The sequence below is a fragment of the Neocloeon triangulifer genome, unplaced genomic scaffold, assembly GCF_031216515.1.
Source record: "Neocloeon triangulifer isolate White Clay Creek 2 clone unplaced genomic scaffold, ASM3121651v1 ptg000001l, whole genome shotgun sequence".
NCBI classification, from domain to species: domain Eukaryota; kingdom Metazoa; phylum Arthropoda; class Insecta; order Ephemeroptera; family Baetidae; genus Neocloeon; species Neocloeon triangulifer.
Genome location: NW_026775544.1, coordinates 2,707,122 through 2,723,383, shown reverse-complemented (window position 1 = coordinate 2,723,383; position 16,262 = coordinate 2,707,122). Strand labels below are relative to the sequence as shown.

Sequence of the window (16,262 nt, the reverse complement as noted above, 5' to 3'; positions counted from 1 at the left end):
TTGAGGAAGCTTCATTTCCTCTTACTCCTCTATATTGCACTAACACCGTTTCATATAATATTGAAAATCCAATGCTGACTCTCACGGCAATTGTGATTTTACTATTTGTGTAAGTTTATTTATATTTCTTTGAAAATTAGAATATTTCATTTTAAAATTTATTAGAGAAAGTATTGAAAGTACTGAAAACATTAATACATCTAGCGTCTGCAAAAGCAAAATTTTGTCAGATGTGGAAAATGGTAAAATAAAATGCATTATTGTGGATTAACATAAATGTAATTAAAAATATTTTTGAGATTAACAGAAAATTTGCAAAGACTTGCGACTACTGCTTGTATCTCTAGATGTTTTGAACTCCATCGTTTCTCGGGAAAAAAGTGTTTGATGCAACATCTGAATCCAACATCAGGAAATAAAACTTTGGCGTCTACCGATATGTATAAGTTTTTGTGCTATGTGAAGCGGTATATTTATTAAAAAAAAATTTTTAGCTTAACTAATTGCTTTGATAGTGCTATAGGCTTCCTGAAACCAGCTAATTTTGATGATGTCAAGTCTTGCACCCATATTATTTTCCACGACTTCACTGTTCTTAACCCGTCCACTTTGGAAATTCAAGTGCTTATTGATAAAAAACCAGGCAATTTAAAACCTTTTAGTACTTTCATTTTAAGGTTAATATAAAAAAAAATCGCTCCTCTTAAAAATCAGATTTGCGGGAACAGATTGAAGTATTTCGACCACTAAAATCTGCAAAGCTTATCCTCACATTGGGTGATTACAATGATTCATTTACTGATAAATATAGCAGAATGATAATGGATCCTGCCAAGAGGAGCAATTTCATAATGAATTCTATTGAAGTTTTAAAGCAGTACAATCTGCATGGTTTGGATATATTTTGGCAATACCCTGTGTGCTGGCGCTCAGTTTGTGAAATGGGTGCAAAATTCCAAGACAAAGATAACTTTGGAATATTTTTGGTTGAGGCATCAAAAGCATTTCGACCCCTTAATTTTACTCTTTCTGCGGTTCTCCAGCCTAATCCACACAAATTGGACTTGGGTAAAAAAATTGAAATTAAGTAACAAAAGAGCATAACATGCAAGAATAATAAAATAGGTTACAAATTGCCACTCATGTCAAAATATTTGGATTGGATGACTATGCTAGCGTTTGATTATGCTGGAGCGTGGGAGAGAAAAACTGGCTTTAAATCACCTTTGGACAAAGCAGTTATATAAAATCTATTATATTTTTTGGCAGCTTGAGCTTTTCATGATTTATTAAGTTAACTAGCATTAACGCTGCTTTGAAGCAAGGGGCTTCACCGGACAAATTAATTTGGGGTATAGATTGTACAGCAAACACTTTTGCCCTTCAGAACAAGCAAATGGCTGAAATTATTGGCGCAGCCGTTACTGGAAACGCAAATAAAAGCAAGTTCGTCAATCATACATTAATCTATCCTTTTTTTGAAGTAAGTTTTAATGTAATAAAAGTTGAATGATATTGTCAATATGTCATGTTTTGAAAGGTATGCCACTATGTTCGACATGAAAAGTGGATTAAGGTTACAAAAAAAGGAGCATCCTTGACCCTCCTGCGTCCCTTTAGTACTTCATTTGCTTACAATGAAGAACAATGGATATCCTTCGAAGACACAATTTCTGTCCGAGAAAAAGTAAAAAGTCAATGTTCAAGTGAGGGCCAGGGACTGATAAAAAATTATTAGGTTCAAATGGCCAAGTCTAGAAATCTTGGAGGGATAGCCTTGACAGAAATTAATTCAGATGATGCACATGACATATGCCATTGTGGAAAATTTCCCCTGTTGCGAGTTATAGCAGACGAGTTAAATTTAAGTCCTAAAACTACCCAGATATGCCCGTAGTGTGTAGTTTAATAAAAAATTTAACAAAAAATAAAAAAGGAGCCATATTTTAATTTACCAAAAACAAGAATTGCAGCCATCTTGTCCTCTATGCAGTTTCCATCTTGACGTCATCTCTTCGAAGCTCGTAAATCTATTTTCCCCATCGTTAATAAAACTATTGAATACAATATAATTTTGTATACCTGGATGTATGCTTCTGTCAAAGTTATCATTTGGGGCAATACTTCCGTCACATGCAAATCTTGCATTTCGTACCATTTTCCAGTGCCCTAGAATTATTTTAAATATTGGTTGAGAAGTTCATTTAAAACAAGCTGAATTCATACTTTCTGCAGGACGTGCACTCTAAAGAAGCCCTTCTTTGGGTCTCCGTCGTGAACCACATTTGCTACCAGGTCGTATGACGTGTGCTTATGTCTTACTTTTACCTCTGGAGTCAGAATGTCTCCAAAATCAACGTTCCTATGAGATAGATAGTAAAACCTTAATAATTGTCATAAAATTGAATGACTCTTCTTACTTGACAGGGAAATTCACAATGGTCGGATTTTTCTCAATGAAGAATGTGTTTTTTGTAAATCTCTGCAAAACAAAATTTTCATTTTTTCCTCTTTGATTTATGTCATAAAAAAATTTAATTTACCTTGATGTACAAGATGAGGTAAGGAGGCAACTTGGTAATCTCAAACCTTTTCAGGAAATTCTCCTTGTATGTTTTGTATTCCTTCTCTGACTGACCATTGAACTTGGTCAGAAGAGTGTAGAGGTTTACCTGTAGTTTTTTTTAATATAGTTTGCAAACTTTGGGGGAACCTATTAAAATTTGAAATCTTACCTGTGGTATGATGTTTTCTCTGAACTCGTCTTGAAACAGAGGCGGCGGTGGAAGGTCGCAAGTCAAATACAGGAATGGCGACTCCGACACCGTCTCCTGATACTCGTAGGTCTTCAGCAGCTCTGCTTTTTGACGGTCATCAAGCTCAACGGGTGGAATTTTTCTCGAGTAAATTTTCATTGTACCGTGGAATGAACGGTAGATTATGGATGAAGTCGATTTCTTCGTCCCGTTCAAAGCCAAGTGCAGCGCATTGATGAGCCAGGAGAGAAATTCGACGGGATCACCTTTTTGAACAAAATATAAACATCATTGAATAAAATTTTAATAAAAATCTACCTTGCTCGGTGATCTGGAATTTCTTCCGACTCCACAATACAACAGCTTGCAGCATTTCATGAGGGGAGACGTGAGCTTTAAAGTTACGAGGATTCCACAACTTTCGCATCAGCTCACCAAACCGCTGCACCAGCAAGTAAGAGCTGTCTCCAGGAGGCCTCTTGATGCTGGAGTAACTCTTCTCCTCAAGGAAGTAGTCCCGCAGAGGAGAGACGTGGCACAGAGCCTAACAGAATTATTTCAAGAAACTTTAACTTTAGCCAGAAAAATTCTACCTGCAGAATGACGTTGCAGTAGTCATTCTCTTTGATGTTGTTTAGACCAACTATGCCTGGCAAATACATGGTGCCGTCAATTGCTCGAGAGAGTTTGCTTGACGTGTCCAGATTTTTGATCAACTCGGTGTCAAAAGTTGGGTTCAAGACATATTTGATGTCGTCCAAAGATGAATCTAGACAAATAAATTATATTATTTAATTTCAAAACATCATAAAAGTGTTGTATTAAATACCTATGATTTCATAATTATCTGGTAAACAGTAGAACTTCAAGGTAAGCAGATTCAAGAAAACGTGGTGGCTCTCTGCAACACTGTGAGTGTATGCAAATGTATTTTGTCCTCTTCCTGTAGATGTTAAGAAGTTTTAAACAGTTTTAAAATAAAACTTTCAAATAAATACAAATTATAACAAACCTTGAAAATATTTCCCGCACACTAGGCATGCATAAACATTTATCCTTGACAAAGAAACTGAGCACAATTTTTCGAAGTCAAAATCGAGCACGTGTCGATTTATTGTGTCCAAATAAGGGCAAAGCCTGTTTGCCGCCGCATACTTCTTCTTTGCTGTGGAATAATTTTTTATTCAATATCACGACTGAAAATTAAAATTTTATGTAGTTTTTACTTCGAGGGTCTTCATAAGCAGCTTTGTCCTCGTCCTCCTCTGGGACTTCAAGTTTAATCTTTTTCTCTGGTGGATGGTTTGCTGCACCATCAACGGTAGCCATGGCTAAAAAATTAGGAAAATATAATTATGCATATAATTGTTGCAAATAAAGTTTGCAAATGAATGCGCTTAAAATATTCAACTTCAGGGAAATTAGGGAAAAATGTGTGTACATTGTGCAATGAAAATTTTAGTGCTTGTTTGAAAACATTAAAAAATCTCAAAGTTCTCTGTTTTTATAAAATAATAGGGCACTACTTTGTTAATTTGAAAGATTTAACTAAACGCTACATAGCTCTATTTACCTCACACGGCTAGATACAAATCATACAAACTTCTTTGTTCTTAATTTGTGTAAACAAATATTCGATCCGGCGTAAAGCACTTTTGTTTACACCAAGGACAGTGTTTACACCCTGGCAACGACCAGTGATTGGCTGTAAAGGGGGCGTAACCTATTTCTGATTGGTAAGATTGGTTTGTGGTTTGTTTTGGTCATGCTGTTTTCCAATTCCAAGGGATTGCATCTACTTGGATTGCATTTTATTAACATTTCTTTGCCAAAAAAGCTGCCGTTTTAAACGGAAAAGTTATCTAATTTGGCAATTTCTTCGTGTTCAATATGGTTGCGATGGAAGTTGAGCTGTCAGATGAAGAATATTTGGTCAACAGGGCGAAAGAAGAGTTAAAAAGAGACTCTCATGCTGCACGGGCATGGATGTTAACGGCAAAAAGTTTATTTCCAAATAATTTCAGTGTTCAGGTAATTTATTGGATATCAATATGAAGCATTTAATTCTCATCGCACAAATTTGTTCCACAGTTTGAGGTTTACAACATTGAAAAAGCGTTGAAACACGTCAAAGAAGCTGCTTTGTGTTTTAGCACACTGTAAGTTTTGAATTTTAATATTAAATAAACTTTTAAAGTTTTCAATGAAATGATTTAGATTCCAGCAATTTGGCCAAGAACCATTGATCTGGCAGGAAGTTCAAGCCCTCACGAAGCCAAACAACAACGATCCGGAGGCATCTTTTTTGCAGGACATGTTTTCACACATTCCTCAAGGTTTGTTTCAGTTGAAAATTGAAACTGGCAAAAATTAATGTAACCTCTCTTCATCAGAGGTTCAACAAAGTGTACTTGTAGCCACAGCAGACAGAACAGAGGACAAAATGGAGCAGTGCAGAATTTTACTTCTGCTTCTCAAGAAATTCCCTCACACAGCACCTCACCATGCTGTAATGAAAATATTTTATTGTTTTTATTTTTACATAATTTATAATTGCAGCCTAAATTGGTAGAACTGCTCTTGGACGCAGAAAAGCGAGAGAAACCTGGATTCATAAACTCCTATCAAAAATTCTTAGTAGTCCAGGCAAGGAAGAATTGTGATTTTCAGAAACTTTCTCTATTTTAAATTTAATCTAGGTTTTACCTATAATTGGTGAAAACAGCAGCATCATGCTTTCGCAAATGCTCGTCTTCAAACTCCTGCACAAAGCAATAGATTTGTATTGCACATTACTTTTGCATCCGAGCAGGGAACACAACCTTACGGTAAAATAATGTTTATGCTGCTATCTTTCCTTAAACTTAATGATTTTTTTACAGGACGAGGAAAGGGAAGTAGCAGGGTCGATCGCAGACCCCTGGGAAGGACTTTTCTCCGTTCAAGAGTCTCTAGGCCACAAACTTGGTTGGAACTTGAGCACACCTTCACCCATGGGAAGGTGAAGTATATAATTTTTTTTTTTTAATGACCAGGATGTGATAATATAAAATTTTACAGTAACAAAGAGATCTACTTCCAAAAGCTCAGGCATTTTGCGCAGTCAAGATCACTTGATGCGAACCAAATTAAGGAGCTTGTCTACTGCAGCACCACATTCCTCTTGCTTTGCCTCTATGAATACTCAACTTATTTGTCGACCACGATAGGTAAACAATTTATTTTCTTATTGTGACAATAATTGCAAATTGGAAATTAAAAGGGTCCAACGGATCATCGCAGGAAGCTTCTTTACTTCTTGTTGAAGCTTTCCTTGGGGAAACATATGACGTGGGTCCTTCGTCTGCAAAGAGGCCACGGGTCAGGTCAACAGAGGAGGAGCTGCATGGACTGCCAACACTGACTGTCAGTTCTAGTGGATCTAACAACGCCAAACAGTCTTTGGTCCAAATCTTTTGGTTGGCTGTCAAAACTTGGGACATGCTCAATTCTGCTGAGACCTTCAAAAAAGGTACCGAGATCTTGGCTGAAAAGAAGCTCTTATGTTGATTAAATTTTTCTAGAGTTTGTCAAATTGAAGCTACAGTTGCGATTGGCTGAGGGACCGTGGCTGTACACATTTTTGCAAGACAAGGCCATGCTGCAAGGGCAACCATTCCCAAATGAAGAATTTGCTGTCGCACCTCCCATCGTTGCCCTGCCGAATTTACTTCGTCTGGCAAGCACTGCCTTTATACGAGGACACTTCGTGGTAGAAAATCTAATCCTTTTTCACTTTCCAAAAGTTTTTTTAAGTTAATTTTTACTATTTAGAAAGCCAGTGAGTTTGTCATGAATGCAGTCAGTTGTTTGCCAGCAAGTCCGATAGGCCAGCTGTCTTTTGGACTAAGGACTGCTGCTCCCTCTGGCCGACACTTGCACTACCTGGCCCTCAGCAGAGTGGAGGTTCTCCAATATTGCACAAAACTACTCACTTCTTGCTTGCAGGTATTTACTGAAAATTTTAACTTGAACTTGATTTTAGAATTAAGGCAAATTCATTTTTCAGCAAATAATTCAGAGCCCCTCAGGAGAGGCAGCATTAGGACACTGTCTGGTTCTTCTTCAGCTAGATTGGCCGCAAGAACAAGAACTGGCCTCTTATTTACTGAAGCAGGTGACGCAGATGAGGCGTTTTTCATACCCCCTCTTCACTAGATACATCATCAATGTTGATCTGCTAGAGGAGTTCACCTATCTAGCGTCGGAGCAAGGCGGCTCTGTTGTATTGGACATTCTCCCTACAGCTACTACTCAACTCACAAGGTTTGCAGAAAATGAGAATTGACGTCTTAGATTTTAATTTAATTTTTGATTAGGAGAATGGCAACTCGGGGAGTGGATAAAGGTGCAAAAGAGGATTTTCGCCAAGCGATGAGGAGGCAAGTGGCACGGAGCTCGGAAAACATCCAAGGTCTGGTACAACAATTCTTATTCAATGAGAAAAATGCAATTCTGCAATCTATATCCGGATCCTTTTTGTAATTAACTAAATTGTTATTTTATAGAGGAAAATAAATTTTTAAAAATTTATGAATTCTCTTTAATAATTTATTTAAATGCATGGCACAAAAGGTTATTATTATTGCCTATTATCATACTCGTGTCTCGTTACTTTGATCGGAACAAACTTCGGCTAATGGAAGGGAACTTGGTATCCGTGTATGCCGCCTCTTAGGTGTTCTATTTGGACTAGATTTGTGGATTACTGAAAGAGACCGAGGCTGCTTTCCACTGAAAAAGTCAACTTTAAATTATGGAAAACAATCAAATTTTTAATTTACGCCTCCACAAGTTTCTTGAACAAACAAGTGTATGTATTGTATTCGTTTTCTCCGAAATCTGCTGCACCGTGACGAGCATGTTCATACAGATCACAAAATTGATGAACAACTTTCTGTGCTGGGCCCGATAATGGCTCTGACGCTGCGCAGAGCGTTGAAACCAACACTGTTCGGACACTTTCAGAGGGATGTCGAATAATGCCAAGTTCTTTTTCTAAATAAATTATTATTATCTAGTCACCTTTTTAAGGAGTCTCAAGTTTTAACAGACCTAGAATTTTGATGTCATCAACAGCCCTTAGCCGATAGTATGTTGAAATGAGCTGTGTGCCAGGCACAATTTGGGCCTGCCCAACGTCTTGAGCACCCCTCAAAAGCTTTGCTTCGTAAATAATCCGTGGGATAAGTTCAATCCTCCTTTCAATTTCACGACGCATTGACTAAAAAATAAATTTTTATGAATTCTGGAAAATTACAACAACAAAAAACACACCTTTTTTGCTTCATGACCTATTGGAGCGTGAGGCCCTCTGCGTGACCTTATTGCGAATCTCATGATTTGACGTTTGGCAAAAATAAATAGCATCACAAATGTGAGAATTCCAGCAACGACAAATATAATTATTGCACTCGCGGAGAGTTTTGCCAACATGATTATTGATTGTGGCTGTCTGCTTTGTCTCTTATGGTAAAACTGCAAAGCGTGTATTTATAGCAATTTATTAGAATTGTTAAATTATTTCAACATTATTAAAAATATATTAAACGACGAAAATAAAGTGCAGCAAAATAACAAGGCAAATATAATACATATATGTAATATGAACAAATATAAGTTTGTTTACCAAAATCAAGATAGAAGCTCAGAGCTGTAGAGAGCCGAGTACATAATTATGCAGGAGAGGATAAATTTGATGTGTAAGCATAAGCAGATTTTTGTACCTATATAATTTTGCTTTTAGATTTTATATAACTATACCCTCAACCTCCCATAAAAAAAATTGTCTGACAGTTAACGATAAGTGAACCGTGGCTTGAATCTGTGCCTTTTATCAGGACCCACTAAATTTTCTGTTCTTTCGCGACTGCGGCATTTGACAGCTGGCACGGCACACCCCTCTTCATTTGCACTGGAGGCACGCCCTCTCATTCATTCATGGGTTATTTATCTTCCAGCAAATCAATTTTGTGCTTAAAAATTTCACTGTTTTTATTATAATTAAGAAATTAAGTCGTAAGTAGATTTCATTTAATTTTTATGCTAAAATTTTTTAAAAGAAATGATAACTGAAAATATAGTTACAAAATTATTTTGCTAAAAAATGGTATTAATTTATATATATTCAATTATGGTTACATGATTTCCCTAATTACATTTATCATTACACAGAAATAATAAAAACAAAATTTAAGGTAAATTAGTCCACATCTTCAGGTCGGACTGGATGCTTGAGGGGAATCACGGAAGATTTGTTCACATCTCTCGACAAAGCCTTTCTCATATCTGACAATGAGTAAGGAAATTAAAAACAATATAATATCAACCTGTACATATGAAAATAAAGTTACCATAAGCGTCTTCATCTGGGTCTCCTGAATAATATTCTAACACCGTCCGGTAGACGATGTATCCGAGCTCCTTATACATTTTGATGGCAACCTTGTTTGAGACTCGGACAAAAAGATCTACAAAGTATGCCCTTTTTCTTCAAGACAAAATTTTAATTAAAATTCTGGAATTAGCTTTTAGATCCAGACTTACTTTTCAGAAACCTCCTCCAAATAAGCCATGAGGGTGTTGGCAACGCCAAGTCTCCTGTAGTCCGGGGACACTGTTAGAGCTGTCACATGCCCATGCCACTTTTCTCCATTGCCCTCGGCCTTTCCCATAACTAAAGTGTCATATTTATAATAAACAAAAATGTATCATCTCGTAATGCTGATCAATTACTGTATCCCATAATTTGTCCACTTGGTGATTCGGCCACTTGAAAGTATTCAGGCCAATGCGCTAAGTATTGAAGATAAAAAGAGAGACCATACTTATTTTATATTGAGGAAAAAATCCTATGTATTCTAATGATGAAAATACTAAATTGCACGGAATAAAAAATAGAATGCGTCAGTTTCTATGCTCATAGTGAAAGGATACAGTTTCCGTCAAAGGATCCAAGTTGCTGGAATATCAGACAGTTCAATTAATGCATTTATTATTTTAATTTACTAAAACTCTTACACGTTATTGAACTTGAAAAGGTCGTTGCACGTAAACGGACGAAGTGCTGTCATTTTTATAGGAAATCCACTTGAACAACTCGGACAGACAACAGAACTGCAGCAGAGCCTGCTGAAAAGATTAAAAATTTACTCACAAAATAATCTAAAATACCAGAAATAAAGTAAAGTATAGAAAATTCCTCATGAAAAAGCTGAATGGAACGAACCTGCTAGGCGCTGAAAATTCTGCAACCAGCTATTTTTTCAAATTTGAGAGCCCCTGGCTCGGTAGAATGTATCAGCCACGATGTTTTGGATTTGTTTTGATTAGGCAGTGGGCGGGGCGGGCATGAGTGGGCATGAGCCGCTTGAGCACTGCTGCCAACAAGTTGAGAAAATGACTAATTGCCAACCGTTCGAGTTTTAATAGTGTTTGGCGGTATGCATAACAAAAAAAAAAAAAAAATCTAATTTACGTATCAAATGTTTTCTATAATTAAAAAAAATGGCTTAAATTAAACATTTTAGTGGGTAAAAAAGCATAATTAACCATATTAAACTGTCTGCTGATTTGGTGTGCATATTTATTTTTGGAACAATAATTTGAAATTTCAAAAAGAAAGAAATTGAGTAGCATAATATACAAAAAATATTTTTACAATATGGAAAAAGTGGAGGGAGCAAATCATTTTCCTTTACACAAATTAACCACTTTTATTTAATTATTATTGAACATCACCCAATCAAATTTTTATCCCCCACAAAATGTGCGCAGAATCTTCTTACCCAATATTATGTGCTCGTTTGAGATGAATACGCAACCTATTCTTGTCAACGTTGCCTTTCTTGCAGATATCACAAATGAAATTCAAAACAGAAAAAGCAAACTTTCTAGTGTTTCGGAGACCTTTTTTCTTCAGCCCCGTGCACATCTGACATTGTGACACATTACACTTATGCAACCGTTTTGCGTGTTTCTCCAGCTTGCCAAAAAAGAGGAACGTGGAGTCGCAGTGGCCACACATGTAAGGGTGATACTCGTGCTCCTTTTTGGTGTGTTCCTTGAGGTCAGACGCCATGAAGAACTTTTTGGAGCAAAAACCGCAGTCGAAGGGCAACCGATCCCTGTGTGACCGCAGGTGCTGGTTTAGCAACTCTTTGACTTTGAAGGCCTTTGCGCAGAACTGGCACTTGTAGGGGCGCTCCGTTGAGTGGACACTCTTCTTGTGTCTGGTCAGGTGGGCCTTCAACTTGTACGAATTCTTGCATTGGTCGCACTTAAACTTTCGAACATCGTCCATATCCTCATTGGCAGCCTCTTGGGCCATCTCTTGAGACAAATTGACGACGTCTAGGATCAGGGTGTCCGTTGACTGCTGGGACAGATTTTGCACTGAGTTCACCGAAGAAATTCTAGAACGAGGAGCTCTTGCTTTTGGGGAACTCATCTTCTCCGGTGATGGCACGACCCTTTGAAATACTTCAGATGCCGCGCTTTTGATCGGAGTCAGGTTCAAAGAATAATGGGTGTACGATTGAGGTGGAGTTTGCAGCAGAGGATTGAAGTTGCAATCCGCTATCATTCCAAGGGCTGGACTGCAGGGAATAGAGGAAGGGTTGCAGGAAAAGTAGTGGCTAGACAAGAACGGACTCATGTTTGGAAGGTTAAAGGACGCAGACTGCCCACCTGGCAGGTCAAACTCAAAATTAACGATCGATTTGAGTTGAGGGTATTGTTGGAAGAAGTCATTGAATTGTGCAGTGTTCAGAAGAAAGGGTGAGTGAGATCTTTGGGCAGATAAGGCCATCAGGGCCAAGCAGATGTCTTCAGAGGCGTGCTGGAACATGAGGTGGTGCAGCATAGTGGAGGTGCTGGTAAAGCGCTTGTTGCATAGGCAGCAGTGTATCTCCAGATCAGAGTTCTCGGCTGATTGCTGGAATATAATGGAAAAAAATATTGGTAAAAATAAAAATACATGATGAGAGGTTGAAAAAGACACAAATTAAATAATATGTTCAAAAATAATATATCTTACCATTTTTTCAAATACAGTCCAGCGCAAAAATGATCCAAAAACAGAGCAGTGATCTAGCTAGTCGATGATGACCAACAGTTGTCTCACGAAAATAAATTTTAAAAATAGATCTAGAAGCGCAGCGAGGCCATCTGTAAAATAAATTAATAAATTTAAAATTAATTCATTCACACGGATTTCGCTTTCGAAGAAAAACTTAATCAGAAATATTTAATGCAAACTTACCTGATATAGAGTTGCTCTTCAAACGGTTTTTGAAACGACGCGTAAATCAATTACAAACATTAATGAATATTATAATTTGTAGAAAGGAAAATGGTAAGTAGGGACAAGTGAGAGAATTTTGATGCTTTTTAGGCTTCTTATGTGCTCATGCACAGCAGCAAAAAGGGCCCTGCAAAGAGCAGTGAGACAGTGCGAGAGGATAAAACAAAAATCAACAGAAACAGGCCGCCAGAGCCCAGAGATATAAATTTACGTTGTGGTGGGAAGGAAATAGGAAGATTGTGACCATTCACAACCGTGGAGGATGGATGAGTGACATTCCAGAGGCGAATTTTGCTGGCGCGCGCCGCAATGTCTAAATAAGTGACAAAAACGTTCTCTAGACCGCCGAGTATAGTTATTTTCCAGCAGACGACTGGTGAAGGGTGTTGTAAGTTGTAAGTTTGAATCTCGGTAGCTCACAAAAATGTAAAACATTTTCACATTCCATTCCCACTCATGCGTCAACGAGAGTCGTGAGAGTGAATAAGTATATGTTCTGGATTATGAAAAGCATGAATGAAAAGAAAAAACCATTGCTAGAAGTTAAATAATTATTAATTAATTATAATCTGCCTTAAAAACTTCCAGCTTTATCATTCGTGCAAATGTTAATTGCGGTGTTAATTGAATTGGTAAAAAAATAAATAATTACAAATAACTTGAACCGCCTTGTAATTGTATGAAAATATATACATATTGTTAATGAAAATATCATTTAATTAAAATAAGCGTGAAATTTTGCTGTTAATATTTATTTAGTTGCAAGGGTATTAAGTTTTACTTAATTATCCCACCTAAATTAAATTCCATAAGAACGTTAAAAAAACTATTATATAATTATAATTCCTTTAAAAATATGAAAATTTTTTACTTTGATGGACACTATCTTCCATTTCACTCGCACCTCTTCCTTTATTATGTATATCTTTTCCTAGCTTTCATTCCTTTCTTTATGATCGAGTTAGATTAATATTTTTACTATTTTTTAACAGTTCATTCATTGGAAGCTGTGGAACGCAAACCTAATTTCTGATTGGCTGAAAATTATTAAACACTCCCTCTGTAGTTTTGTACCAGCTGTGAGATGAGAGCATAATCATATTATTAAATCATTTACCGAAGTACAAAAGGGAGTTACTGTAAGTTTCAACAAATCTAAATTTATGTAATGATAAAAACTAGTTTCGTCCCTAGCAGGGAAAATGATTGCCCTCCAGTCTTTGAGAAACGCGGCGCCGCTGCGGCGCCCGCTGACCTTGGCCGCGACGCAAGGCAGCCGACTGTTTTCCGAGAAGGCACCGTCCGACCCCATCATCATTGATCGTCTGGAAAACGAGCACAAAGGCATCGTCGTGATCGGCATGAACCGACCTGAAGCGAAAAACGCCTTCGGCAAGTCCTTCGTGCAAAAATTCACCGACACGGTGAAAATAATCAAACACGATCAGGACACACGCATCCTCATCATACGGAGTCTCGTACCTGGCGTGTTCTGTGCCGGCGCCGACCTGAAGGAACGGGCGACAATGTCGGACAAAGAGGTGGTCGAGTTTGTCAACCGTCTGAGAAAACTGACCATCTCCATCGAAAGACTGCCCATGCCTGTGATTGCTGCACTGGACGGAGCCGCCCTCGGGGGCGGTCTCGAATTGGCCTTGGCCTGCGACCTCAGGGTGGCCTCGTCCAACGCCAAGTTGGGCCTGGTCGAGAGCAGGTTGGCCATCATCCCTGGGGCTGGAGGGACGCAGCGTCTGCCTCGACTGGTCGGAGCCTCCTTGGCCAAAGAACTGCTTTTCACCGGACGGATCTTTGATGGCAAGAAGGCTCGAGAGTACGGCGTGGTCAACCACGCAGTAGAGCAGAATGAGACCAAGGACGCGGCCTTTAAGAGGGCCATGGAGTTAGCCGAGGAAATTCTGCCCTCAGGCCCTATTGCACTCAATCTGATCAAGACGGCAGTGGACGTCGGAATGCAGTCGGACATAGGTTCGGGATACAAAATTGAAGAGGAGTGTTATTCGCATGTGGTGCCCACAAAAGACAGAATTGAAGGATTGTTGGCCTTCAAAGAAAAAAGGGCGCCCAGGTTTAAGGGAGAGTGAATTTAATTAAAGCTCAACCAGTGTCATATAATTAAAAAAAAAAAGCGTTTAGCACTTTCCTATTTTAAAGATCTAATCTTGCAGCTTGAGAGGAATATGAATGTTATTTTTGTTATGAATAAAAGTTGATATTTTTAAAACTGGTAATTTTATTAAAATTTAAAACATAATAATATTGGTTGTTTGAATCATAAAATATTTTAAAACCATGTAACAAACTTGGAATGAAACATGTAACCTTATGAAAAAAGGTTTGACTGGATTTTTAAAATCAATTAAAACAAAATAAATATGATGCAGAAAACGCACCAATTCAAAAGTCAAATCACACAATGTTAAAAAGTTCCGACAGCTGATTTTTTGTGTCGTCGGGAGATGTGACTTTGTGCCCAATTACCTTTTCATGGTTGTAAATTTCGTGATCATTACCTCCAGCGTCGGTCTTGTCACCGAAGAAGTGGATCTCGTCATACTTTTCAGGGACAATGTACTTCAGGCAGTATGTCTTGTCCCAACCCTCCGGAAAAACGTCGAAGCTTATTTGTCCACCTTTTTTTAAACATTTTAAAATTGTGCTTCTTTAAATTTTATAGAGTTATACCAATGCTGTAAGCAAGACCCAAGTCAGAAAACTGAGCACGAAGAGCTTCGACAAACTTCTTCCTGATGTTATGGACAGCGTCGTACTCTGCGAACTGGTCCCTCTCGGCTTGGCTGCAACTTCTCCCCACCGGACAAACGTTGATCAGTCCATTGCGGAACTCAATAAAGGTGCCTCTTTTGACAGGGAGTTCTATTTCAGACATATAGCGCAGGGAAAAGTTGATGAACCGTTGCAGTTTTTCTTCTCCAACATAGTGTTGGATTGACTGAAATTATAATTCTTTTAATTTAAAAAATTTATCGCAAATTAAAAAATTACCTCACAGCCAACTTGATTTCCATTTTTGTAAGCAACCAAACCATTCTCGGCAAACAGAAAGTTGCACTTATTCACAACTGAAATAACGAGAAGCAATTTTAAATAAATTATATTTAAAAATTTAAATCCAACTTTTTGGTCCTCCAGTTTGTTCTGCGATTTTGCTCAGGTCGGAGCCTCCAACGAGACCAATGTCACACTTCGATTTCACTTTTTCAAACAGAAACGTTTCCATTTCTTTGGTTATAACCTGAAGAATAAAGAAATCATTAAAAATAATTTAAAGCAAAGTTACAAAAATTTACCTTTCGGGGTGCTGTTAATGTTCCGTCAACGTCAAACAGACAAATTATTTTCTGGTGGCTTGCCATCGTTCTGCTGGAAAAACTCTTAACTGGAGGAATTAAAATAAAACGTGGAAGCAGAGCGACGTGGAGCAGCAATTTGCCTCGCATGCGGTTTAGGTGATGATGAAATCTGTTGACATAATAAATACACACGTTGTATAAAAAATAAATTATCATACAAAGATATGGAAATATAAATTTGTTAATTATGTATAATATTTGCAACAAAAGTAACTAGCAAAGCAAAATGAGACAAAACGAGAGCATACAATAATTTAGAGAAAAATTCATGTTCACAATGATAAAATTAAAATTAAATCAAGTTCCTCTTTTATGAAATTTAAAATTAAAAAACCTAAAAACTTTCTAAAAAAAATCCATATTTAATTTTTCATGCACGTCATGCTTAAAAAATTGCTTAAAAATTTTAATACCGTTACAAGTGATTAAAAAATGAAAAATTTTGGCAATTTATAAAACTTTCGGCCGCGGTCTAGATGTATACTTGTCAGAGGCTGCTCATCTGCTGCTCATTCGCTATTTTTGTTATTTTCCTGGTGTTTATTGTTTATTTCCACGTCACAGTGCGACTCCACGCGGCGGTCTCGAGAACTATCAGCTCGGCCGGACTGAAACGGCGCGAATAAGCAGAGGGCACCTTGGAGAACGTGTGTAAATTTCTCACCGCGATAAAAAAAAAACTCGCGATGTTGCTCGCGATCGTGCCGAATTCAAAAGTGGCGCCTTTTGTTCAAGTCGCGGCCGCGAGTCCAACCTGACTGCTTGCGAGAG

General features: G+C 37.7%; 8 protein-coding genes across 12 annotated transcripts; 3 read left to right on the top strand and 5 right to left on the bottom strand.

The window, feature by feature from the left end:
* Positions 1–80: 80 nt before the first annotated feature.
* LOC132195524 (probable chitinase 10) lies at positions 81–1,909 on the top strand. Of its 2 annotated transcripts, none has more exons than XM_059617712.1 (5): positions 81–1,068; positions 1,126–1,238; positions 1,388–1,483; positions 1,541–1,687; positions 1,739–1,909. In XM_059617712.1, the coding sequence occupies exons 1-5, from the start codon at positions 816–818 to the stop codon at positions 1,895–1,897; spliced, it is 768 nt and encodes a 255-aa protein (XP_059473695.1). In that variant the 5' UTR covers positions 81–815; the 3' UTR covers positions 1,898–1,909. The 2 variants fall into 2 exon arrangements, with proteins under 2 accessions (XP_059473695.1, XP_059473606.1); XM_059617623.1 differs by having other exon boundaries at positions 1,295–1,483.
* On the bottom strand, positions 287–4,477 carry LOC132195454 (U4/U6.U5 tri-snRNP-associated protein 2). The gene is made up of 12 exons (XM_059617500.1): positions 4,330–4,477; positions 3,983–4,087; positions 3,769–3,921; positions 3,586–3,699; positions 3,350–3,525; positions 3,075–3,300; positions 2,736–3,022; positions 2,544–2,672; positions 2,421–2,482; positions 2,227–2,362; positions 2,083–2,169; positions 287–2,030 (listed from the first exon to the last, which is right to left on the bottom strand). Exons 2-12 carry the CDS (start codon positions 4,083–4,085, stop codon positions 1,986–1,988), a joined length of 1,518 nt encoding a protein of 505 aa, XP_059473483.1. The 5' UTR covers positions 4,086–4,087; positions 4,330–4,477; the 3' UTR covers positions 287–1,985.
* Positions 4,478–4,529: 52 nt separating this feature from the next.
* Positions 4,530–7,334, top strand: LOC132195209 (integrator complex subunit 10). Its single transcript, XM_059617087.1, has 13 exons — positions 4,530–4,787; positions 4,848–4,915; positions 4,974–5,092; positions 5,150–5,265; positions 5,316–5,402; positions 5,456–5,584; positions 5,639–5,757; positions 5,817–5,965; positions 6,019–6,267; positions 6,320–6,507; positions 6,570–6,743; positions 6,805–7,061; positions 7,115–7,334. Exons 1-13 carry the CDS (start codon positions 4,647–4,649, stop codon positions 7,278–7,280), a joined length of 1,962 nt encoding a protein of 653 aa, XP_059473070.1. The 5' UTR covers positions 4,530–4,646; the 3' UTR covers positions 7,281–7,334.
* On the bottom strand, positions 7,326–8,701 carry LOC132195646 (protein C1orf43 homolog). The gene is made up of 5 exons (XM_059617820.1): positions 8,425–8,701; positions 8,073–8,273; positions 7,851–8,019; positions 7,580–7,793; positions 7,326–7,529 (listed from the first exon to the last, which is right to left on the bottom strand). The coding sequence occupies exons 2-5, from the start codon at positions 8,229–8,231 to the stop codon at positions 7,391–7,393; spliced, it is 681 nt and encodes a 226-aa protein (XP_059473803.1). The 5' UTR covers positions 8,232–8,273; positions 8,425–8,701; the 3' UTR covers positions 7,326–7,390.
* Positions 8,702–8,897: 196 nt separating this feature from the next.
* On the bottom strand, positions 8,898–10,152 carry LOC132195724 (N-alpha-acetyltransferase 20). Of its 2 annotated transcripts, none has more exons than XM_059618018.1 (7): positions 10,024–10,152; positions 9,816–9,923; positions 9,732–9,756; positions 9,531–9,621; positions 9,342–9,471; positions 9,149–9,285; positions 8,898–9,083 (listed from the first exon to the last, which is right to left on the bottom strand). In XM_059618018.1, exons 2-7 carry the CDS (start codon positions 9,866–9,868, stop codon positions 8,998–9,000), a joined length of 522 nt encoding a protein of 173 aa, XP_059474001.1. In that variant the 5' UTR covers positions 9,869–9,923; positions 10,024–10,152; the 3' UTR covers positions 8,898–8,997. The 2 variants fall into 2 exon arrangements, with proteins under 2 accessions (XP_059474001.1, XP_059473918.1); XM_059617935.1 differs by having other exon boundaries at positions 9,816–9,926; positions 10,024–10,139.
* A 204-nt stretch (positions 10,153–10,356) lies between these two features.
* LOC132197911 (zinc finger protein 8-like) lies at positions 10,357–12,449 on the bottom strand. Its single transcript, XM_059621556.1, has 3 exons — positions 12,058–12,449; positions 11,833–11,963; positions 10,357–11,730 (listed from the first exon to the last, which is right to left on the bottom strand). Exons 2-3 carry the CDS (start codon positions 11,833–11,835, stop codon positions 10,579–10,581), a joined length of 1,155 nt encoding a protein of 384 aa, XP_059477539.1. The 5' UTR covers positions 11,836–11,963; positions 12,058–12,449; the 3' UTR covers positions 10,357–10,578.
* Positions 12,450–13,091: 642 nt separating this feature from the next.
* On the top strand, positions 13,092–14,348 carry LOC132197982 (methylglutaconyl-CoA hydratase, mitochondrial). 2 transcript variants are annotated; one of them, XM_059621675.1, is made up of 2 exons: positions 13,092–13,238; positions 13,294–14,347. In XM_059621675.1, exon 2 carries the CDS (start codon positions 13,302–13,304, stop codon positions 14,199–14,201), a length of 900 nt encoding a protein of 299 aa, XP_059477658.1. In that variant the 5' UTR covers positions 13,092–13,238; positions 13,294–13,301; the 3' UTR covers positions 14,202–14,347. The 2 variants fall into 2 exon arrangements, with proteins under 2 accessions (XP_059477658.1, XP_059477745.1); XM_059621762.1 differs by having other exon boundaries at positions 13,142–13,238; positions 13,297–14,348.
* Positions 14,339–16,082, bottom strand: LOC132198088 (uncharacterized). Of its 2 annotated transcripts, none has more exons than XM_059621977.1 (6): positions 15,976–16,082; positions 15,429–15,600; positions 15,256–15,373; positions 15,124–15,200; positions 14,803–15,070; positions 14,339–14,750 (listed from the first exon to the last, which is right to left on the bottom strand). In XM_059621977.1, exons 2-6 carry the CDS (start codon positions 15,576–15,578, stop codon positions 14,527–14,529), a joined length of 837 nt encoding a protein of 278 aa, XP_059477960.1. In that variant the 5' UTR covers positions 15,579–15,600; positions 15,976–16,082; the 3' UTR covers positions 14,339–14,526. The 2 variants fall into 2 exon arrangements, with proteins under 2 accessions (XP_059477960.1, XP_059477874.1); XM_059621891.1 differs by having other exon boundaries at positions 15,905–16,063.
* Between the last annotated feature and the right edge of the window lie 180 nt (positions 16,083–16,262).

Bases quoted from the DNA above. Each gene is read 5' to 3' on its own strand.
- LOC132195209 (XM_059617087.1), top strand. From the start codon at position 4,647: ATGGTTGCGATGGAAGTTGAGCTGTCAGATGAAGAATATTTGGTCAAC. The intron at 5,093-5,149 runs GTTTGTTTCAGT...TCTCTTCATCAG, and splicing joins GTTTTCACACATTCCTCAAG to AGGTTCAACAAAGTGTACTT. The intron at 6,508-6,569 runs GTAGAAAATCTA...TTTACTATTTAG, and splicing joins TTATACGAGGACACTTCGTG to AAAGCCAGTGAGTTTGTCAT.
- LOC132195524 (XM_059617623.1), top strand. From the start codon at position 816: ATGATAATGGATCCTGCCAAGAGGAGCAATTTCATAATGAATTCTATT. The intron at 1,239-1,294 runs GTTATATAAAAT...TGATTTATTAAG, and splicing joins AATCACCTTTGGACAAAGCA to TTAACTAGCATTAACGCTGC. The intron at 1,688-1,738 runs GTAAAAAGTCAA...AAAAATTATTAG, and splicing joins CAATTTCTGTCCGAGAAAAA to GTTCAAATGGCCAAGTCTAG.
- LOC132195724 (XM_059618018.1), bottom strand. From the start codon at position 9,868: ATGACAGCACTTCGTCCGTTTACGTGCAACGACCTTTTCAAGTTCAAT. The intron at 9,286-9,341 runs GTAAGTCTGGAT...TTTGTCTTGAAG, and splicing joins TTGGAGGAGGTTTCTGAAAA to AAAAAGGGCATACTTTGTAG. The intron at 9,084-9,148 runs GTAACTTTATTT...ACTCATTGTCAG, and splicing joins CCCAGATGAAGACGCTTATG to ATATGAGAAAGGCTTTGTCG.
- LOC132198088 (XM_059621977.1), bottom strand. From the start codon at position 15,578: ATGCGAGGCAAATTGCTGCTCCACGTCGCTCTGCTTCCACGTTTTATT. The intron at 15,374-15,428 runs GTAAATTTTTGT...TTTATTCTTCAG, and splicing joins CATTAACAGCACCCCGAAAG to GTTATAACCAAAGAAATGGA. The intron at 14,751-14,802 runs GTATAACTCTAT...GTTTAAAAAAAG, and splicing joins GGGTCTTGCTTACAGCATTG to GTGGACAAATAAGCTTCGAC.
- LOC132197982 (XM_059621762.1), top strand. From the start codon at position 13,302: ATGATTGCCCTCCAGTCTTTGAGAAACGCGGCGCCGCTGCGGCGCCCG.
- LOC132195646 (XM_059617820.1), bottom strand. From the start codon at position 8,231: ATGTTGGCAAAACTCTCCGCGAGTGCAATAATTATATTTGTCGTTGCT. The intron at 8,020-8,072 runs GTGTGTTTTTTG...TTTATTTTTTAG, and splicing joins TAGGTCATGAAGCAAAAAAG to TCAATGCGTCGTGAAATTGA. The intron at 7,530-7,579 runs GTAAATTAAAAA...TGACTTTTTCAG, and splicing joins TTCAAGAAACTTGTGGAGGC to TGGAAAGCAGCCTCGGTCTC.
- LOC132195454 (XM_059617500.1), bottom strand. From the start codon at position 4,085: ATGGCTACCGTTGATGGTGCAGCAAACCATCCACCAGAGAAAAAGATT. The intron at 3,526-3,585 runs GTATTTAATACA...TTATTTGTCTAG, and splicing joins AGATAATTATGAAATCATAG to ATTCATCTTTGGACGACATC. The intron at 2,483-2,543 runs GTAAATTAAATT...TTTGTTTTGCAG, and splicing joins ACCTCATCTTGTACATCAAG to AGATTTACAAAAAACACATT.